General features: G+C 35.2%; 1 protein-coding gene across 1 annotated transcript in view; it reads left to right on the forward strand.

The window, feature by feature from the left end:
- Window positions 1–13,309, forward strand: part of LOC123241353 (40S ribosomal protein S2-like) — a 114,885-nt gene extending 101,576 nt beyond the window's left edge. The window contains 2 exon segments of the mRNA XM_044669012.1: window positions 12,359–13,064; window positions 13,066–13,309. Coding sequence (XP_044524947.1) covers window positions 12,359–13,064; window positions 13,066–13,267 — 908 coding nt within the window. The 3' untranslated portion in view covers window positions 13,268–13,309.
- Window positions 13,310–22,378: the final 9,069 nt, after the last annotated feature.

A 22,378-nucleotide genomic window follows, 5' to 3' on the forward strand; every position in this document is an offset into this window, starting at 1 on the left:
TCCATACAACAGACATTATTGTTTTATTAATAGAATTTATTTACAAGTAATTTTTTTAACCCTTGTATTTCGGTGTATTGTCTCATAGGTGGAAGATTGGTAAGGGTGGGCAATGGGGGTCAAGTGACTTGCCCAGGGTCACACAGCTGGGAAGTGGCTGAGGCCGGGTTTGAACCTAGGACCTCCTGTCTCTAGGCCTGACTCTCTCTCCACTGAGCTACCCAGCTGCTCCCTACAAGTAATTTTTTAATTATTTTTTTTATTTTTAGAAAAATTTTCCATGGTTACATGATTCATGTTTTTACTTTCCCCTTCACCCCTTCAACCACCCCCCATAGCTAACTCACATTTCCACTAGTTTTAACATGTGTGATCGAACAAGACTTATTTACATATTATAGATAGTTGCATTGGTGTGGTCCTTTCCAGTTTATATCCCCAATCATGTCCTCATCAACCCAATTGTTTAAGCAGTTGTTTTTCTTCTGTGTTTCCTCTCCTGTAGTTCTTCCTATGAATGTGGGTAGCGTTCTTTTCCATAAATCCCTCAGAATTGTCCTGGGTCATTGCATTACTGCTAGTACAGACATCCATTACATTCGATTTTACCACAGTGTATTAGTCTCTGTGTAACACGTTCTTCTGGCTCTGTTCCTTTCCCTCTGCATCAACTCCTGGAGGTCTTTCCAATTCACATGGATTTCCTACAGTTTATTATTCCTTTGAGCAAAATAGTGTTCCATCACCAACATATACCACAATTTGTTCAGCCATTCCCCAATTGAAGGGCATACCCTCGCTTTCCAGTTTTTTGCCACCACAAAGAGCACAGCTATAAATATGTTTGTGCAAGTCTGTTTATCTATGATTTCTTTGGGGTACAAACCCAGCAATGCTATGGATGGATCAAAGGGCAGGCATTCTTTTATCGCTCTTTGGGCATAATTCCAATTTGTCATCCAGAATGGTTGGATCAGTTCACAACTCCACCAGCAGTACATTAATGTCCCAATTTTGCCACATCCCCTCCAACATTCATTACTCTCCCTTCTTTCATTTTAGCCAATCTGCTAGTTGTGTGATGGTACCTCAGAGTTGTTTTGATTTGCATTTCTCTAATTATTAGAGATTTAGAACACTTTCTCATGTTCTTATTGATACTTTTGATTTCTTTATCTGAAAATTGCCTATTCATGTCCCTTGCCCATTTATCAATTGGCCAATGGCTTAATTTTTTTATACAATTGATTTAGTTCCTTGTATATTTGAGTAATTAGACCTCTGTTAGAATTTTTTGTTATAAAGATTTTTCCCAGTTTGTTGTTTTCCTTCTGATTTTGGTTGCATTGTTTTTGTTTGTACAGAAACTTTTTAATTTAATGTAATCAAAATTATTTCTTTACATTTTTTAATTTTTTCTAACTCTTACCTGGTTTTAAAATCTTTCCTTTCTCAGAGATCTGACAAGTATACTATTCTATGTTCACTTAATTTACTTACAGTTTCCTTCTTTATATTCAAGTCTTTCACCCATTCTGAATTTATCTTGGTGTAGGGTGTGAGATGTCGATCTAAACCTAATCTCTCCCATATTGTTTTCCAATTTTCCCAGCAGTTTTTGTCAAATAGTGGATTTTTGTCCCAAAAGTTGGGCTCTTTGGGTTTATCATACATACACTGTTTTGCTGAAGTCACTTACCCCAAGTCTATCCCACTGATCCTCCCTTCTGTCTCTTAGCCAGTACTATATTGTTTTGATGACGTTGGCTTTATAGTATAGTTTAATAAATAGTACTGCTAGGCCACCTTCCTTCACGTTTTTTTCTCATTATTTCCTTTGATAATCTTGAACTTTTATTCTTCCAAATAAACTTTGTTATAGTTTTTTCTAATTCCGTAAAAAAGTTTTTTGGTAGTTTGATAGGTATGGGGCTAAATAAGTAAATTAATTTGGGTAGAATGGTCATTTTTATTGTTAGCTCATCCTACCCATGAGCAGTCAATGTTTTTTCCAATTATTTAGATCTAGTTTTAATTATCTGCAAAGTGTTTTGTATTTTTGTTCGTATAATTCCTGTGTTTGGTTTTGGTAGATAGATTCCTAAGTATTTTATATTGTCTAGGGTGATTTTAAATGGCGTTTCTCTTTCTACCTCTTGCTACTGTGTTGTGTTGGCTCTTTTCTGCCTACTCTAAGAGAAGGCAAAATCTGGCAGGTTTTTTTTAAAACAAGCTACTATGGCCAAAAGAATTTATCAACCTTTAGCTAACAAGCTGAAGCTCAAGTTATCATGGTACAATAGATTTGCAGTTAATAATATCTGGGTTGAGTTCTGCTACTTACTATTTGTATGATTTGGGGCAAATCATTTAAAATCCCTGCATCTCAATTTTCTATTCTGGTAAATGAAAAGATTAGACTAAATGCCGCCCAAGGTCTCTTCTACTTCTATGTCTATAAAATTAGGGGAGAAGATTAAGATTGACCCTGAGTCATTTCTTTTTGATCTCATTCACAATTAATTGATTTTGTTTTGTAACTGCTTAGGCCATATCCCTTTGTCTCTGAACTTGATTGAGATTCAACTGGCTGTAATGAATTAAAAGAGATGTGGACTTGGTATTTTATATTTTTTTCTATTTTATCCTATATTTTATTTTTATTCCACCCTGTAAGTGTGGATTACTCTGTAATCGTATTCAATATTCCATGCAACAGGCCCAATCTTTCTGTTTGTTCTGGGCAAAGCAGCTCTTAAGTTCAAAAGTTCAGCCTCCCTCTCTGTGGCTATAGCTATCTCTCTCATAATCACTGCTAATTAAAGAGAACTTCTCATGGAAACTATTATCTGAACCACACCTGTAAATCATGTCTTCCAAGGGGAATTTATTTCACATAACTTCAGTCTTTGAGAAACTGGATGCTATTTGCATGTCATTCTTGAGAAATGAGCAAAGTTGAATTTGGCCCATTCTAAGCCCCAGTCCTAGTAAATTTCAGGTGATTTATCTTATGTCTTCAGGTTCCCTTCAGGTCTAGTGTTCCTGTCTGGTATTTATGACCTCATATGTGGCTGGAACCCATCAAATTATAAAAGCATTCCTTAGAGATGGTGGAGGCAGGCCTGATTACTCACATGTTTTAAGCCTTTTCCTTAACATAAAAAATCATAATCCCTGACTTTGTGATGTTACCAATCTCATAATCAGCCTGTAAGAGGGAAATTGTCCTTTGGCTTAGGACTTTAGCATAAATGCTGGCAAGTCAAGTCATTGATCCATTCATTGAAAGGTAGCATGCCCCTTTTGATAAATGTTTTTTGCTTGGAGATCTACCTCACTTTACTCTTTTGTTAAAGTTCAAATGTTACATAGGGGAGACAGGATTGAGTAGCTAGCAGAGAGTTGGTTGGAGTCAGGAAAGTATGACCTCAAATCCCATCTTAGACACTTATAAGCTCAAATCAATTAAACTTTCTGTGTCTCAGTTTCTTAATAAGGTTGGATTTGATGGACTCTTAAAACTCTTCCAGTAATAACACTATGATTCTATGATCTTGTCAAAGCTACATTTGTCCTTATATTAGAGAATCACAGATGTCCATGGTTACATCTGAATTCTAAGTTTTGTTATGTAGAATCTACTGGAATTTGAGCTTTATGGCCAGGATTGTTGTGAAGAGCAAGTGAATAAATATAGGGAAAGTGCTTTGGAACTCTAAAGCACTATTATCTCGACCAGATCTCTTATTTTACAGACCCAAGGAACTAAGGTCCAAAGTCTAAATGACTTGCCTATAGTCACATAGCAAGTTTTTGAAAAAATCATGATAAGTACATCAGTGTCTCTACTCAACGATAGTATTCCTTGCTCCATCATGCTGATTCCCTCCTCCAATTGAAGAGTTTCTTTGGAGGTCTCCATTTTTCCACTGGTCATGGCCTCATTCTTCTCCGGACTATGGACTGTCCTAACTTAACAACAAGCCATTGGCATAGGTACCTTCTCCCTCCTCTCCCCTTTTAAATTCCCTTAATTTTTTGTCTCTCATCACTATAATATTATCAGCTTGAGAGCATCATGCTTGTATTTTCATCCCCAGGGCTTAACACAGTCTCTATTGTGTAACAAATGCTTAAAAATACTTGTTGCCCAAATATCTATTCTAGATGCAGATTGGCACAACTAGAATCTGACATATTATGGACAATTCTTAACAGTGATATAAGAAAAGATGCCCATGGAACATGGTAATTGAAATGTCCTTCAGTGAAAAGGATTACATCATTAATGAAAAAAAAAGCAGCCACATATAATGCAGGTAATGCAAAACAGATACCTTATACCACATACTACTAAGCAAAGAGGGAAAAAAAGATGGCATACAATGCACTAAAGTCATTTCACTTGAATAAAGAGAGAACTGAAGGTGTGTATGTGTTTGTATGTATGTGTGTGTGTATGTGTGAGTGTGTGTGTTAAAGAAAATTCAGTGGAAGAGAGAACTAGCAATGTTCTTCTATTTCCATTCAGGGTTTTGTTAATGGCAATAATGACTTAGAGGCATTTTGAATAACTACCTCTCAGCTGCTTAAAATAGTGCCATTGTGTTTGACCAGTACTTAGTATTAAAAAATTAAGAACAAAAACTGGAAAGCTTCACTAAACTTCTTTCAATAGAGAATGTATGAATCCTATCATCCTATCATTTCAGAAATGAAATTATATCCTGTCTACACCAATCCAAATTTAGTTTTTCAGTAACACTCATGGTTCTGGACCTGTAGATGGTATTATATTACCTAGTTCTTAGAAGAGGACCAGTAACGGAATGAATAATAAACCCCAAGAAACATAATAAATAAATAAAATGCTCAACCAATCACACAATATATCACAAACACATTATGAGTTTGAGGCAAAAAACCCCAAAATTCTCAAAGATGTCCACCTCAAAAATATATGAATTTTTCAGAGCTTTATTTGGTGTGCAAAGCATATTACATGCTCATTTGATAGTCCCAATAACCTTTAATAATTAACAAAAATTACTTTACTGATAATAGTTGGTATTTATGTTGCACTTGAATATTTGAAAAACATTGTATCATTTGATCCTTACAATAACCCAAGGAGGTAGATATTATTAGCATCCCCATTTGAGAGCTGAGGACAATGAAGCAGAGAGGTTACATACCTAAAGCCACATAGCTAATGTAAGTCCACACTCAATGCACTGTCACCTAGCAGTCTTTGAGAATCATTACATTTTGAGCTCCTTGGTAAGAAAGAGTTTTGGTAGAGAAATGCCAGTGGAGTTAAACTGATCACATTATTAGTAAAACGATGATAACTAAGATGCTTAAAATATTTATGATACTTGAAGTTCCTAAGAAACTTAAAGTACTTACCATACATAAGGTATTGAAGATAATTAAGAACTTTATCTATTGAGGCAATTAATAGGGAGAGAGAACAGAATAAGTTGAATATGAAAGTATCATATAAAGAAATCAAGGTATAAGAAAAAGTAATACATTGGGGAAAGAGAAAAGTACAGAGTTGGGAGTAAATTATCTCATATGAGGAGGCATACAAGAATCAATACAATGGAAAGGAAGATGGTGGAGTGGTGGGCAAGGCTAAAGCCTTACTCCCATCAGAATTGTCACAAAGTGGAAATAACATCCACAATCAGTTAGGCATAGCAATCTAGTTCATCTAATGGGGCGGAAATGGTAGGATGAACAAAAAAGAGGGTAACAGACAAAAAGGGGGGCAAACTCAGTAAGGAAGGTAAATGAAAGCAAAAAACATTTCTGAACAGGTAAAGGCTGAAAGGAGAGAAATAGAAAGATGAAAAGGGGGAAAATAAGATAGAATGAAACAAAAAATAAGTAACTCTGAATGTGAATGGGATGAATTCACTCATAAAAGTGAGTTCTGACATGCAAGAGGATAGTGGAGTGGATTAAAGGCCAGAATCTCACAATATGTTGTCTACAAGAAACTCATTTAAAGCAGGGAGACATACAAAGACTAAAGGTAAAGGACTAGAGCAAAATCTAGTATGTTATAGTTAAAGTTAAAAAAGCAGGGGAGCAATTATGATTTCACAGTAAATAAAAGTGAAAATTGACCTACTTAAAAGAGATAAGGAAGGAAATTACATATTGATAAAGGTAATCATAGATGACAAAGTAATATCTTTATTAAACATATAAGTACTAAATGGCAGAGCATCCAAATTCTGAAAGGAGAAACTACAAATGTTACAAGGAAACACACAACAAAACCATATTTGTAGGGTGCATTAACTTTCTACTCTCTGAATTAGATAAATCAAACCAAAAAAATAAACAAGAAAAAAGTTAATGAGGTGAACTAGATTTTCAGAAAAGTTAAACTTGAAAGACCTCTGAAGAAAACTGAATGGGAACAGAAAGAAATATACATTTTTCTCAGTAGTATATGTCACCATCACAAAAATCACATAATAGGACATAAAAGCCTCACAACCAAATGCAGAAAAGCAGACATCCTAAAAGCATCCTTTCCCATAATGCTATAAAAAAAATTACACCAAAGAGCTAAGAAAAAAATGACTAAAATTTAAATGGAAACTAAATGTGGGCCAAAGACCAAATCACAGAAACAACCAACAATTTCATTAAAGAGAATGACAAGAAGGCATACCAAAATTTGGGGGATGCAGCCAAAATAGTACTTAGTATCAATAAAACAAAGAAAGAGCAAATCAACAAATTGGGCATGCAAATAGAAAAAAAAAAAAAGAAAAAGAACCAAACTCCAAATTAGAAATCTGGAAAATAAAAGGAAGATTAACAAAATTAGAAGTAAGAAAATTATTGAAATAATAATAACTAAGACAAGGATTTGGTTTCATGAAAAAATTAATAAAATAGAGAAATCATTGATTAATTTGATGAAAAATAGTAGAAAACCAAATTTCCAAGATTAAAACTGAAAAGGGTGAGATTACAAAGAGGAAATTAAGGAAGTCATTAGGAACTAGTTTGCCCAATTATATGCCAATTGATCTTCTCTTCTCAGTGAAATAAACTAATATTTACTTTTGAGTTCCTTGAAGACAGGAATTATCAATTGTCTCCTTTTTATTTCCATTGCCTAGCACAGTGTTTAAGACATAATGCACACTAAAAAATGCTTATTGCCTGACTTACAAAGCATTATTGTCCCTATTTACATCACTTCCTTAAAATTCCTCTTACCAATGATCTCTTAATTCCTACTATCTAAAAGTCATCTCTCAATTCTCATCTTTAGTGACTTCTCCATAGCATTAAATACTTTTGTTCCTCTCTTCCTGGATTATTTCTTCTTTGAGTTGTGGCATTGTCTTTCTTGTTTCTTCTACTTTGATCTGTCTTTTACATACCTATATGCATACATATATATGCATATATATGTATATAAATATATATGGCATCTCTTTCACTAGGCTGTAAAATCTCTGAAAACAATAATCATTTTGCTTTTGTCTTTATATGCTCAATTTGTAGCACAATGCCTGAAATATAGTAATTTCTTAAATTAGTTAATTGAAAGATTTTTTGATAACAACTAAAAGATATACTATAGAATAAAATCTTATTAAACAAGGTTGACATAAGAGATGAACAAAATAAAAATTGCTTAAATGTAATTTTAGAAGCAAGACACAGAGTAATAGAAAAATGTCACTTATTCAGCCCCTTTCACCCCCTACCATGCTTACAAATTTACCATCCATTAGTGACTCATTCTTGTGTTAAGGTTGCTCTCTCCCTGTGGTCCTCTTAAAATTCAAATATAACACATTAAATCTCTAGCACTCTAATGTGACTGACTTTATCAAATGGGTAACAAGAACGGTTAAACAACAGGGGAATACTGAGTGGATGAGGGAAAAAAGGTTTTATTTTTTCTTTTAGCCACTAACAAAGGACAATTGAATAAAGTTTATCAGGGCCTTCAATACTCATCTTCACTTTACTTCTCAGGTAATATTAGTTAATTCTCAATCTCTCTGTAATTATGAGATGATTATTTAGTTAAATTCAGTTCTATAATTTTATCAAGCATTTGTTAACTGCCTACTCTGTCCAAGGAACTATTCTAAGCACTGAAGTTACCAAAAAAAAATTAAAGAAAGAAAGAAAGAAAGGAAGAAGGAAGAAAAGAAGGGAGGGAGGGAGGAAGGAAGGAAGAAATTTGACCTCCAAGTCCCTGCCTTCAAAAAGCATATATTTTACTCTGTGGCAGTGGCAACATGTACATAGATGAATAAATGCAAAGTAATTTAAAGTGGAAGAGAATACTAACAAAAGAGTAGAGGGGGAAGTTTTGTCTAGGAGAAGAAATTGGATAGAGTTCCACTGAGGGAATTATACCCTAGTACCTAGCTCTATGGTTGGAACATAGTAAGTACTTAATAAATATTTATAGACTGACAAACTTTGGGCTTTAAAAGACAAGTGAATTGTGCTTAATTGCCACCAGAAAATAAATCAATTCCCTTGCTATGGCTTTTTACTGTCCCTTTGTTACTCCTAAATTATTTCTTCATAATAATAGCCAAGATGAGTCTGCTCCTGTCAAGCATCCCTTGACTGTCTAGTTATAAAAGAATCACAAATCTGTATTAAGTATGCACAAGGTATCAGCATAGCTTTGAAGATTTTAATACTTTCTCTTCTACCACCCTGAGAGACATTGTGTATGAAACAGTTTGTTTAGCAAGAAAAAAAATAAGAACAACTGATAGATGCACTTTGAGAACGTTTGAAAATATGTTCAATGTTAATTCTGGGCATCCCACCTCTACCAGGAAGTAGGTTGGGGGTGTCTTCCCATATCTTCTCATCTATGTCCCTCTTGAACTTTATAATTCTCTTACATTTATATCTGTTTTTTGGTATGACATTGTTCTTTCAATTCACATTGTTATAGTTCTTTGATCTATTTATTTCACTCTGCATTAGTTCACATAAATCTTACCATACTTCTCTGTCTCCATCAAATGTATCATTTCTTACAAAGCTGAAATATTCTATTACACTCTTGGACCACGTCTTTTAGCCATTAACAAAGTAGTAGGCATCTATTTGTTTCCAATTCTTAGCTATCACAAAATGTGCTGATAAAAATATTTTAGAGTAAATAGGAACCATTTTTTCCCTTTTTCAATGGCTTCCTTGGGGTATAAGCCCAATAAAAGATCTCTAATTCAAAGGATATGGACATTTTACTTATTTATTTGTATAGTTCCAAATTGTTTTTCCAAAATTATTGTATCATTTCATAGCCCATTCAATAGTTAGTGTGTATAACTGTATAATATATAGTATAGTATGTAGTATATAGTATGTAGCATAATATTAGTGTGTCTATTTTCCCACAATTCCTCCAACACTATTATCATTTTTTCTTCATTTTTGCCAGTTTTCAAGGTGTGAGGTAAAACTTCAGAGTTGTTTAGATTTTTATTTCTCTTACTATTTTTTATGTGGTTGTGACTACTTTGTCACTTTTTTGAGGAATGTTTGTTCATGTCATTTGACCCATCTAATAGGAAATGTGTTATATATAAATGTATTATATATGTGATATATAACATTTATTTAGATCTATTGTATACACAATTTTATACAAAGAATATTTTTCCAATTTAACTACACTACTTCTTATCAAAATTATCTATTTTATCCTTTGTAATTGCCTCTGTCTATTTGTTTAGTTAGGTATATATCTCTTACCATAGCTTTGAGAGATATATTATCTGTTTGTGTTTTATATTTGTAATATAATCTTTAATATTAAGCCCATATAAATTTAAAATGCATTGTATAAATTATTAGTTTAAGCTTAATTCCTTGCAGACTACTTTCCAACTTTCCTAGAAATTTTTATATAATAGAGAGTTTTTCCCAGGAGACAATTTGAGTTTTACATTTTAATAAACACTGGGTTATTGAATTATATTCTTTCTAATACTACCCTGTCTGTGTTGAAGTGATTAGATATTTCTCTATGCTTTAATGAATAGTAATGGTTTTAGTAACTGCTGATTTATAAAATAGTTTGAGATCTGGAAGTGCAATTTTCCTTTCTTTTCATCAGTTCCCTTGATATTCTAGATATTTTGTTTTCCCAAATTAATTTTGTTATTATTTTATCAAATATTATGAAGTATCTTTTGGTAACTTGATTTGCATAGAACTAAAAATAAAATCAACTTTGCTAATATTGTCATTTTTATTATTTTAGCATGACCTAACGATGAACATTGAGTATTCTTCTAGCTATTTATAATGTTGTCAAATCTTTAGGGATTTAGGCTTTGTAATTGAAATTATACAAATATGTGAGCTCTTTCAGTTTCATTCAAGATATTTTACATATTTTTGTAGCTATTTGGAATAAGCTTTACTTTCCTACTATTGTTCCTCTATTTTGTTTAGTCTCCCAGGAATATATCCTAAAAAGGAATAGTTTTATTTTTTCTTTACTTATATTTATTCCTTTAATTCTTTTCTCTCCTGATATTGCTATTGCTAACATTTCCCCTATATCAAATAATAGTGGGGAGACAGAAATCTTTGCTTCACTCATATTCTTTAAAATGGTTCTTGTGTATCGCCTGTGCTTATGATTCTTGCTTTGGATTTTAGTTAGGTGCTTTTTATAATATCTTTTCTTAGGAGGAATTCTGGGAAGATGGCGGCTTAGATGCAGCAAAATTCCAGACCTCAGAAAATCCTTCCACACTGATAAAAACAAAGTTCTTCAAGGGGACAGAAAACCAAATGTAACAAGAGGACAGAGCTGGGGGATCCTCCTGCTGGCCTCAGCTCAAGAGCTAAGTCAAAAAAAGTCTGAATTCTTGAACTATCAGGTTCAAGGGAAAGGAAGAAGGAAGATCCCAATATCCCTCCCCCACCTGCTTTACTGAGTCTCCAGTGGTTCCTGGAATCTCTGGGAGGGCAAGGGCACTAGTCTGGAGGGAGTACCTTGCTGGCATATCTGTGCCAGTTTCAGGGCACTGAACACAGATTGCAGGGAGGCGGCTGGAGGAGAAATGCAGAGAGATTAGTCTAGTTGCAGCCAAAATACTCCATCTTGCCCCATCCTTCTCTCAAGGTCTTGCTCCCAGGGCACATCCAGCTCTGCAGATAAACTCTTATCTGGCTTAGTCTTATCAATATGGCAGATGAGAAGTCTTCAGAGGGCAGGAAAGCTCCAACATCCCTACCCCATAGATTGCACTGAAAGTAGCTGAAAACTTCTGTTGCCAGCTGGGGAAGATCTTACCATCATTAAAACCATCAGCTTAACCTAATCAATCAGCAGAGCAGAGAAGAAGCCCCTTCAGGACAGAATAGCCCAAACCCATAGATCCAGCAAATAATCAGAGGAACAATATTACAGCCAATTACAGGGGGGAGTGAAGTAAAAAAAAAATATGAGTAAACAACAGAAAAAGAAAAAAGAAATTATAATCGACAGCTTCTATCCAGGTAATGAACAAAGGACAAATAAAACAGAGGAGGAACAAGGAACACCAGGAAAAAACACATAAACTCGAGTGAATTACAAACAGGCTTTGGAAGAACTCAAAATACAATTCAAAAAAACAATTAAGAGAGGCTTAAAACAATTGGAAAAAGAAATACATGAACTAAAACAAGAAAATAGTGCCTTGATAGCCAAAATTGACCAGCTTGAAAATGAGGCAAAGAAGGCAAAAGATGACCTACAAAGAAAACCAAATCAGAAGGAGAAAGTTGACCAAAAAGCCAGGGATGAAATTCAATCTTTAAAAATTAGAATCCAACAACTAGAATCAAATGACCTAACAAGGGAGCAAGAATCTATAAAATAAAATTCCATCAAACATTCAAAGAAAAACTAATCCCAATACTATACAAACTATTTGACATAGTAAGCAAAGAAGGAGTTCTACCAAATTCCTTTTATGACACAAATATGGTATTGATTCCAAAGCCAGGCAGGTCAAAAACAGAGAAAGAAAACTACAGTCAATCTCCTTAATGAACATAGATGCAAAAATATTTTTAAAAAACTAGCAAAAATACTCCAGCAAGTGATCACAAAGTTTATTCATTATGATCAGGTGTAATTTATACCAGGAATGTAAGGATGGTTCAATATTAGGAAAAACATTCACATAATTGCCATATCAATAAGCAAACCAACAAAAATCACATGATTATCTCAATAGATGCAGAAAAATCCTTTGACAAAATAAAACACTCATTCATATTGAAAACACTAGAAAGTATAGGAAAAGAATTTCCTAAAAACAATAAACAGAATATCTAAAACCATCAAAAATCATCATACGGGCTTCTACTTCTATTGGACACCCAAAGGCGGACGACGCCGGTGCTGCGGGAGGAGCTGGTGGCCCTGGGGGCCCTGGAGTCAGAGGCCTAGGTGGTTTCCACGGTGGCTTCGGCAGTGGGGGCCAAGGTCGTGGTCGGGGCCGTGGGAGAGGCCGGGGCCGCAGCCGTGGGGCCCAAGGAGGAAAGGCCGAAGACAAGGAGTGGGTTCCTGTCACTAAGCTGGGACGGCTGGTCAAGGACATGAAGATCAAGTCTCTGGAGGAGATCTATCTTTTCTCCCTTCCTATCAAGGAGTCTGAGATCATAGATTTTTTCCTGGGGCCTTCATTGAAGGATGAAGTTCTGAAGATCATGCCTGTTCAGAAACAGACTAGAGCTGGACAATGTACCAGGTTTAAGGCTTTTGTAGCCATTGGTGACTACAATGGCCATGTTGGCCTGGGTGTCAAGTGTTCCAAGGAAGTGGCCACAGCTATTGGTGGTGCCATCATTCTGGTCAAGCTGTCCATCGTTCCTGTGAGACGTGGCTACTGGGGAAACAAGATTGGCAAGCCTCACACAGTACCCTGCAAGGTCGCTGGTCGTTGTGGATCTGTTCTGGTGCGCCTGATCCCAGCCCCCAGAGGTACTGGCATTGTCTTAGCTCCTGTGCCTAAAAAACTGTTGATGTTGGCTGGGCTGTACTGCTACTCTGGGCAACTTTGCTAAAGCTATTTTTGATGCCATCTCGAAAACATATAGCTACCTAACCCCAGACCTGTGGAAAGATACTGTTTTCACCAAGTCTCCCTATCAGGAATTCACTGACCATCTTGTGAAGACTCACACTCGAGTATCTGTCCAGAGGACCCAAGCAGCTGCTGTGGCCACCACATAAATGTTTTTTTATAAACAATGAATAAATTGAACTCTGCCTGCTTAAAAAAAAAAAAAGCATCGTACGGGATGGGGACAAATTAGAAACATTCCCAATAAGATCAGGAGTGAAACAAGAATGCCCATTATCACCTCTATTATTTAACATTGTACTAGAAACACTATCAGTAGCAATTAGAGAAGAAAAAGAAATTGATGGTATTAAAATAGGCAATGAGGAGACTAAGCTATCACTCCTTGCAGACAATATGATGGTCTACTTAAAAAATCCTAGAGAATCAACTAAAAAGCTTGTGGAAATAATCAATAATTTTAGCAAAGTTGCAGGATACAAAATAAACCCACATAAATCATCAGAATGTCTATATATTTCCAACACATCTCAGCAGGAAGAGTTAGAAAGAGAAACACCATTTAAAATCACCCTAGATGATATAAAATACTTGGGACTCTATCTGCCAATGCAAACACAGGAATTGTATGAACACGACTACAAAACACTTTCCACACAATTAAAACTAGATCTAAGCAATTAGAAAAACATTCATTGCTCATGGGTAGGACGAGCTAACGAAATAAAAATGACCACCCTACCCAAATTAATTTACTTACTTAGTGCCATACCTATCAAACTACCAAGAAACTTTTTTACTGAATTAGAAAAAAGAATAGCAAAGTTCATTTGGAAGAACAAAAAATCAAGAATATCAAAGGAAATAATGGAAAAAAATGTAAAGGAATGTGACCTAGCAGTACCAGATTTTAAACTGTACTATAGAAAAGTGGTCATCAAAACAATATGGTGGGGGGAAGCTTGGTAGCTCGGTGCATTGAGAGCCAGGCCTAGAGACGGGAGGTCCTAGGTTCAAATCTGGCCTCAGACACTTCCCAGCTGTGTGACCCTGGGCAAGTCACTTGACCCCCCATTGCCTACCCTTACCACTCGTCTGCCTTGAAGCCCATACACAGTATTGACTCCAAGACGGAAGGTAAGAGTTAAAAAAAAAATATGGTGCTAGTGAAGAGACAGAAGTGAGGATCAGTGGAATAGACTTGGGGTAAGTGAGTTCAGCAAGATAGCCTATGATAAACCCATAGATCCCAGCTTTTGGAACAAAAATCTACTATTTGTCAAAAACTGCTGGGAAAATTGGAAAACAATATGGGAGAGATTGGGACTATATCAATATCTCACACCCATTACCAAGATAAACTCATAATGGGTGAATGACTTGAATATAAAGAAGGAAACTAAGTAAATTAGGTAAACACAGAAATGTATACTTGTCAGATCTTTGGGAAAGAAAGGACTTTAAGACCAAGCAAGAGTTAGAAAAAATTAAAAAATGTAAAATAAATAATTTTTATTACATTAAATTAAAAAAGTTTTGTGCAAACAAAACCAATGCAACCAAAATTTAAAGGGAAGCAACAAATTGGAAAAAAAAAACCCTTCATAACAAAAACCTCTGACAAAGGTCTAATTACTCAGATTTATAAGGAACTAAATCAATTGTACAAAAAACAAATCAAGCCATTCCCCAATTGATAAATGGGCAAGGGGCATAAATAGACAATTTTCAGATAAGGAAATCAAAACTATCAATAAGCACATGAAAAAGTGTTCAAAATCTCTTATAATTAGAGAAATGCAAATAAAAACAACTCTGAGGTACCACCTCACACTTAGCAGATTGGCTAAAATGTCAGCAAAGGAAAGTGATGAATGTTGGAGGGGATGTGGCAAAATTGAGACATTAATGCATTGTTGGCAGAGTTGTGAATTGATCCAACCATTCTGGATGGCAATTTGGAACTATGCCCTAAGGGCTTTAAAAGACTATCTACCATTTGATCCAGCCATACCACTGCTGGGTTTGTACCCCAAAGAGATAATAGGGAAAAGGATGACTTGTACAAAAATATTTATAGCTGTGCTCTTTGTGGTGGCAAAAAAATTGGAAAATGAGGGGTTGCCCTTCAATTGGGGAATGGTTAAACAAATTGTGTTATCTGTTGGATAGAATACTAGTGTGCTCAAAGGAATAATGAACTGGAAGAATTCCATGTGAACTGGAATGTCTTCCAGGAATCGATTCAAAGTGAAAGGAGCAGAACCAGTAGAACCTTATACACAGAGACTGATACACTGTGGTACAATCCAATATAATGGACTTCTCTACTATCAACATTGCAATGATCCAGGACAACTCTGAGGGACTTATGAGAACGAACCCTATCCCATTCAGAGGAAAAACTCTGGGAGTAGGAACACAGAAGAAAAACAACTGCTTGATCACATGAGTTGATGGGGAAATGATTGGGGATATAGACTCTAAACAATCACCCTAGTGCAGATATCAATAATATAGAAATTGCTCTTGATCAGAGGAATTGATTTCAGCTACAGAAGAGAGTTGGGAGGAGGGGAAGGAAAGAACGTGAATTTTGTAACCATGGAAAAATATTCTAAATTAAGCAATTAAATAAAATTTTCCAAAAAATACTTATAAATGCTCTATTTCACTAAATATATATTTATATGTACATATATATACATATAATATCTTTTCTTTAGATAATAATTTTTTAAATTCCTTTCATGCTGATACTTTAGGGGGTTTTGTTTGTTCACTTATTTCTTAGCATAAAACACTGTCATACCTTGTCATAAGCTTTTTCCTCCATTTATTGAGATGATTGTGTGATTTAGGAATTGGGTGTTTTTAGTATGATTATTTTGGTTGTAATAAAACCTAATTGTGAACCATCTTTGCATCCTTGGCATAAATCCTATTTGAACATAATGAATAATTTCTTATATAAATTGCTATAATTTGGTAGAATTATCAAGTCATATTCCTTAGTGATATTGGCCTATAGTTTTCTTTCCATATTTTATTCTTTCCTCATTTAGATAGCAAGTGTATTTCTCTGTTTAAAAAATTCTGCTAGCATTCTTTCTAAGTTTTTGAGAATCACTTGTTAAATACAGGCATTCACTGTTCTCTGAAAGTTTGATAAAATTTTCTATGATTACATAAGATCCAGATTTCTCCCTCCACCCTCTTTGGTAGTTACTTTGATTTACTCAGATTGGTTTGTTTTTTATCTCTAAGTGATCTTCTGATATTTTTGGTGTTTTATATTTTGGGAAGTTTTCTTCTCTTTTGTGTTCTCAATTTTATTTGTATGTAGATGTGTATAGTATGTTCTGGTTATTTTTTTTTTGTTTGTTTACTCCAGTTTTGCTGTAACTTCATTTTGCTCATTTGCTATTTTGTGTTTGTTCTCTGTCCCCCCACCTTTTTAATTAGATTAGCTAATGGTTACTATTTCCCATTTAATTTTAAAATCTCATTTTTTGTGCTCATTTTAAGTTTATTTGTTGATTCTCTAATTTTAAAAATGCATAATCATTTCCTTAATCTATTCTTTTTCTATGTTGTTAATGTTTGATTTTAGAGACATGATTTTTTTCCTATAAGGCCTGCTTTAGCTACATCTTTTTAGCTACATCTTTTTTAGCTACATCTTGAGAAACTGACAAGAAAGCCCTCAAGTCAGATTCAAACCACTTCTGACTGGCCCTATTCCTTGTGTCTGTAAAAGTACCTTTCCTGCCTGAAGGGTTCAGCCTATTACCCCAGTATCCTCCATCTCTAGCCTGGGTGTCTAGTCTTTGTGTCAGCTGCCTCTTCTGAACACCTCACCCTGTACCCTTACCATCCTAATACCCCCTTGTCCATTCCTCCCTAAACCCAGCCATCCCTTTCATTCCTCTCTTATTACCTCAACCACCAATTTTACCCCTCCGTCACTCAGTAAGGGAAGGAGATCACCCCAAACTTTAGTGTACCCCCTTTTATCCATTACAATTCTTATCCAAATTGTTCTTCTTTTTATTGTACTGATTTGTTTAATCCATTTATATTTAAAGGTATCAATTAGGGTTATATTCTCTAAAATTTGACTTTTAAATTACGATCTCCCCTCTTTCTGCTATAAGAATAATATTATGTTCTTTTAGTTACTTTACCTTAATCTATTTTAAATGTGTCCTTGTTCCCATTGACTTTCTTCCTTTCACTTCTAATTCCCTTTTCTAATTTGTTACCCCTTTCTTTAGGATTTTATTAGTTTCTTTCTCCTGCTTTTATTTGGTTACATATTTATACCTCCTCTTTTTAAACTCTGTTACTCAAGTAGATTCTCCCTTCCTCTCTCTCCTTAGACAATTTTGTTAAATTATTTTATTTTTGCATTCTTTTGGGAAAAGGATATCTTTTCAATCTCTCCTTTTTCTTGTTCAAGGTCTCTATAATCATCTAATCTCTTTCTGTTCTCTGTATTCTTTATGCAATTAAAGATTCTAAGGTGTCTAGAATAGCTACTTCCCTCTATACATTTTCTGCCACTGCCTTTTAGGGTTTACCCCATGAATTACATTTTCTATTGTGCCTCATTTTCAGAACAGTATCAGTTATTTCAGGCATCAGAGAAGACAATGCCCCCCATAAAGGAACCCCTATTTCTCCTCTCACTGCTGATCTATATACCCTTTCTTGTTTACCTTCTCCCCCCCACACACATTTGTCCAGAAATCTCCTCCATAGTTCAAGATCTCTTACTCCTCCAGGTCCAAGTTTCCCATAGATGCACCAACTTCACTCCTTCCAAGGCCAAGAAGACTCTTCAGTCGTTAGTATCTCATTGACCTCATCCAATGGAAAATCATCATCTCCCTTCACCCATCAGAACATTCATCAATAGAACCCCCTCTCACCTCCAAAATATGGCTTTTTCCATTCCTTCCCTTTTTAATCTTTCTTCCCTCCTCCTTACCCCTTCCCTTGTAGACAGCTCTTTCTGAGACCACAAAGGTCTCTTTCCTCTCATTGCTAGCCCTTTACTTGATCTCAATACATCAATCACTCCTCTTTATTCCCCTCCTCTCTTCCTCCCTTTTCATATACTCTCCAATACTATAATATAGTCCTCAAAAAGAAGCATTCATCTGTAGGCAGTGTAGGCAGTGGCCAAATTCTATGCATAATTCTCCCTGTCTACCTCTTCACTGATGCCTCGCCCTTCCCTCTGATTGTGGTTTCCTTAGGGTCTGAATATCAAAGGGTCTCAGATTCTTTCCACACTGACAATTCATAGTTCACAATCCTTAATCTCTATCCCAACTGACTTTTGGATAATCAATATTTCCACAAGATGAATAGATGCTGTGTTCTCTCCTTAAGCTTAGTGGGATGCTGCACAGTTCGCCCAACACATCGTCCTTTGCTGCTGTTCCATACCATTCCTCCATTCCTTAGGTCTTTACTCTGGTGCCAATAGTTCTGATTTTTGTTTACAGCATTAGTGTAACCACAAGTAAGCTTTTTGCTCTTGAATCACTGTGGCCAAGCTGGCCATCAAGACTAGAAAAAATTTCTATGGCTTAGAGCCACAGTATCTATGGCAATGGAAAGCGGACAAGAGACCAAGGTGTAGGGATGTCTTTTGATGTAAGTCTGTTATTTCTCAGAGTCTGCTAGTGTGGTCTCATGGCCAGTAGCATGTGAGTTAGAGGAGAGATACTGAGTGAGCTCAGGGTTAGTATTAGTTTCTGGATTTTTTTAACATAATAGATTCTTGGTGTCATAAGCCAGAAAAAAAGCTAAAGTAACTTGATTTGGGGTACATAATCTCTGTTTGGGGGAAATTTGAGAAGTTGTGGGGATTGGAGAAAAATCTTTTTATCCATAATAAAATGACGATTTTTTTTGCTTATTTATCTGCTTATATATATATTTCATGTGTCTCCCTCAGAACCCACGCCATTAGGCCAAATAGTAGGGGGAAACTGGCCTATATGTATGAATCAGGAAGGCAGAATTCCTGTGGTCAAGGAAACATCACCTTGTGTTATTCACTTATGGACAAAGAGCTGATGATCTCAATGATGAAGAAATTGATTTCAGATTTGACTCATAATATATGTCTGATAATATGTTTGAGACTTCTCATTTCATTCTCATTCACACTGGTGAAGTGAACAATTTTTCATAATAGATCCATCCTATAGGATCTTATACTTTGAAATGGGCAACACATATAAAATAAATGGAGTAGGAACAAGAAAGGTTAAATATGATCAAAGATATATTTATTATTATCCTAGAAAAGACTTTTCATTCTTAATTCAATTCTAACTGCATTTATTAAATGACACCTATATGGAAGACAAGGAGCAACATGGCATAGTTGACAGTTAGCAAAACTAGAATACAGATTCAGCATCTGACACATACTCACTAGGTGGCCAACATATGTACCTATTTAATATCTCAGTGCCCTCCAGACAACTCTCTGAGAAAATGAGTCACATGTAAATTATGGATCATATCAGAGGAGTGTTTGTACTTTGGAAGTTTGTACAACAGATAAAGTCAAACATTGATATACTGGGTATTTGGAGATACAATGACAAAAATCACACTGTCCCTGCCCTTAAAGAGCTTACATTCTACTACAGAAATATCACATGGACACAAATAAGTTATTATGAAATAATTTTAGGAGAAAAAAACTAACAACTATAGGGATCAGGATCAGGAAAGACTTCCCAGGGAAGGTAAATTCTGAGCTGAGCATTAAAGGTCAATTTAGTTCTCTAAGACACAGAGGTGGGGAGGGAGTGTCATTTGGGAATGGAGGACAGATGGTGCACCATGGTGGGAAATGGAATTTTGTCTTCATCTTCTGCATACAGTGTATCTATTCTCTAAAGTGTCCCTGGAGGAAAGGGATCTGTATCCTCCCCCTTTGCTTTGTTTGTACATCCTTGATGATAGAGTTACGATAATAGAGTTATCTTTCATGTCTAATAAAAATTCCTTCTGCTGCTATTTACTCTGCTTTTAATGTGCATAGAGGCAGATGGCTATACTGCCAAACCCAGTCCTTCACAAGTTTTATTTATATTATCAGAAAAAGAACTTTTGCGATAATAACATATTTAAAAAAGAAAATTTTGTCCTTTTTTTGAAAGTAGGGCAAGAGAAAATACAAAAGGCCATTAATTAGTCAGAAATTTCTTTTTTTTTAAAAGAAATTTCAGAAAACCATGAAAATTGTAATATAAGGGTAGAAACTTTGTATTTGTGTATGAGTGAACAACACAGTTAAGAAACTCCAGCCAATCTGTAGAATTTGTAAACCCTTGTACATAGATATACCCACACTCTTTCTCTCTAACAGAATAAAGACAAATTCTGAAAATCCCAATGAAACTTGGTTCTAGTCTCCATCATTTGTGTGTTAATGTGTACACTCCTAAAATCAGGTAGATTGTAAAAGTTTTATAAGTGCTTCCAGGACATAGAGCCAAGATAGTGGCTTACTAGCAGTGAAAGCTGAAACCACTCTGACAATCCTTCTAAATCAATCTGTTAAAAGTGCCTCAAAATGACAGGAATCAAAAAGCAACAGCAAGAAGGAGAAAGTTGGCTTGCCTGCTGAAAACAACTTGAAAGGTAGGCAGAGAGAGATAATTTTCATTGGTTTTTTGTGGAATTAGGGGGAACCAGAAGTAAAATTGCATGCAGAAAAATACTGACCACCCCTCCCCCTTGCCACCATCTACTGTACCAAGTTCCAACCTGGGGCAAAGACCAAGTTCAGGATCCTGGCACCCAGGCTACACCAGCAATAGAGAACCGCAGACCCACCCCCTTGAAGCACCAAGCCAAGTACTGGCCTAAAGTGAGCTTGGCCCTTTCAAGCCTGCCCACTCTGGGGTGAAGAATAACCCAAGGAGCAAAATAGCATATGTTGCCAAGCCCTGCAAGACAGCAGCAGAGGAAACAGAATGAACACCTTTGAGAATTCCCAGTCCACAGACAAAAAAAAGCCTGAGAAAATGAGAAAAATACTGACCACCCCTCCCCCTTGCCAAAAAAGGAAAAGAAAGGAAAGAAAAGAAACACCTAACTTTAAAAAATTTCTATGGAGAAAAAAGAGCAAAACAGCAAAAAAAAAAAAAAAAAAAAAAAAAAAAAAAAAAGAGCAAAACAAAATACGGGAATGTGAAAGCCAAGCAACCACAAGCAAGACTTCAAAGAAAAATGAAAATTAGTCTCAAGCACTGGAAAAACCCAAAAAGGAATTAAAAAATCAAATAAGACAGGTTGAAGAAAAATGAGAAAAAGAAATTAAAATAATGCAAAAAGAAGATAATAGCTTAAAAAATTGGTCAACTGGAAAAAGAGGTAGAAAAATCCCAAATCCAGCCAAGAAAGACATTTTAAAAAAGAGAATTCATTCATTGGAAAAAGAAGCAAAAAATCCAATGAAGAAATGAGTTCCATGAAAAGTAGAATGAACCAAATGGAAAAGGAAAGTCAAAAAGTCATGGAAGAAAGCCATTTTTTAAAATTAGAATTGAGCAAATAGAAGCTAATGATTTATGAGTCATCAAGAAACAATAAAACAAAATCAAAAGAAGGAAATAATAGAAGAAATATATGACATAGGTCATTGATAAAACAATTAACTTTCCTGGAAAATAGAATCAGGACAAAAAATTTAAGAATTCTTGGGCAACCTGAAAGTCATGATTAAAAAAACAAAACCTTAATGACATATTACAAGAAATTATCCAAGAAAACTTCTCTGATATTCTTGAACATAGAAATTTAAAGAATACACAGATCATCTCTGGCAATAAATCCCCAAATGACAACTTCCAGGAATATTATAGCCAAGCTCAAGAGCTTCCAGGTGTCTTATTGAAATTTTGAGGTCTCTGATATAAACTTCATGTGGAAATTTAGGAGTCTTTCAAATGACATTTTCCAAGAGCTTCCTGGCTTCCTGCCTTGCATAATGATGTAAACAGAAGGATAAAAATCATGTGCTAGGAATGGCACGTCCTCTCGTTCTTTTTGGTGGCTTGGAGCTGATCCAGGATTGGGAAAGGAGGTAACAGGGCACATCTTTTAAACTGACTCTTAACATGGCATGTGGCTTCATTTTTCTAATGGTTACCAATAAATCTTTTAAAACCATAATATTTTTAAATCTATCCTTTTATATCCATTTTATTTCTTACACAGGC

The sequence above is a fragment of the Gracilinanus agilis genome, chromosome 3 (assembly GCF_016433145.1).
Source record: "Gracilinanus agilis isolate LMUSP501 chromosome 3, AgileGrace, whole genome shotgun sequence".
NCBI classification, from domain to species: Eukaryota; Metazoa; Chordata; class Mammalia; order Didelphimorphia; family Didelphidae; genus Gracilinanus; species Gracilinanus agilis.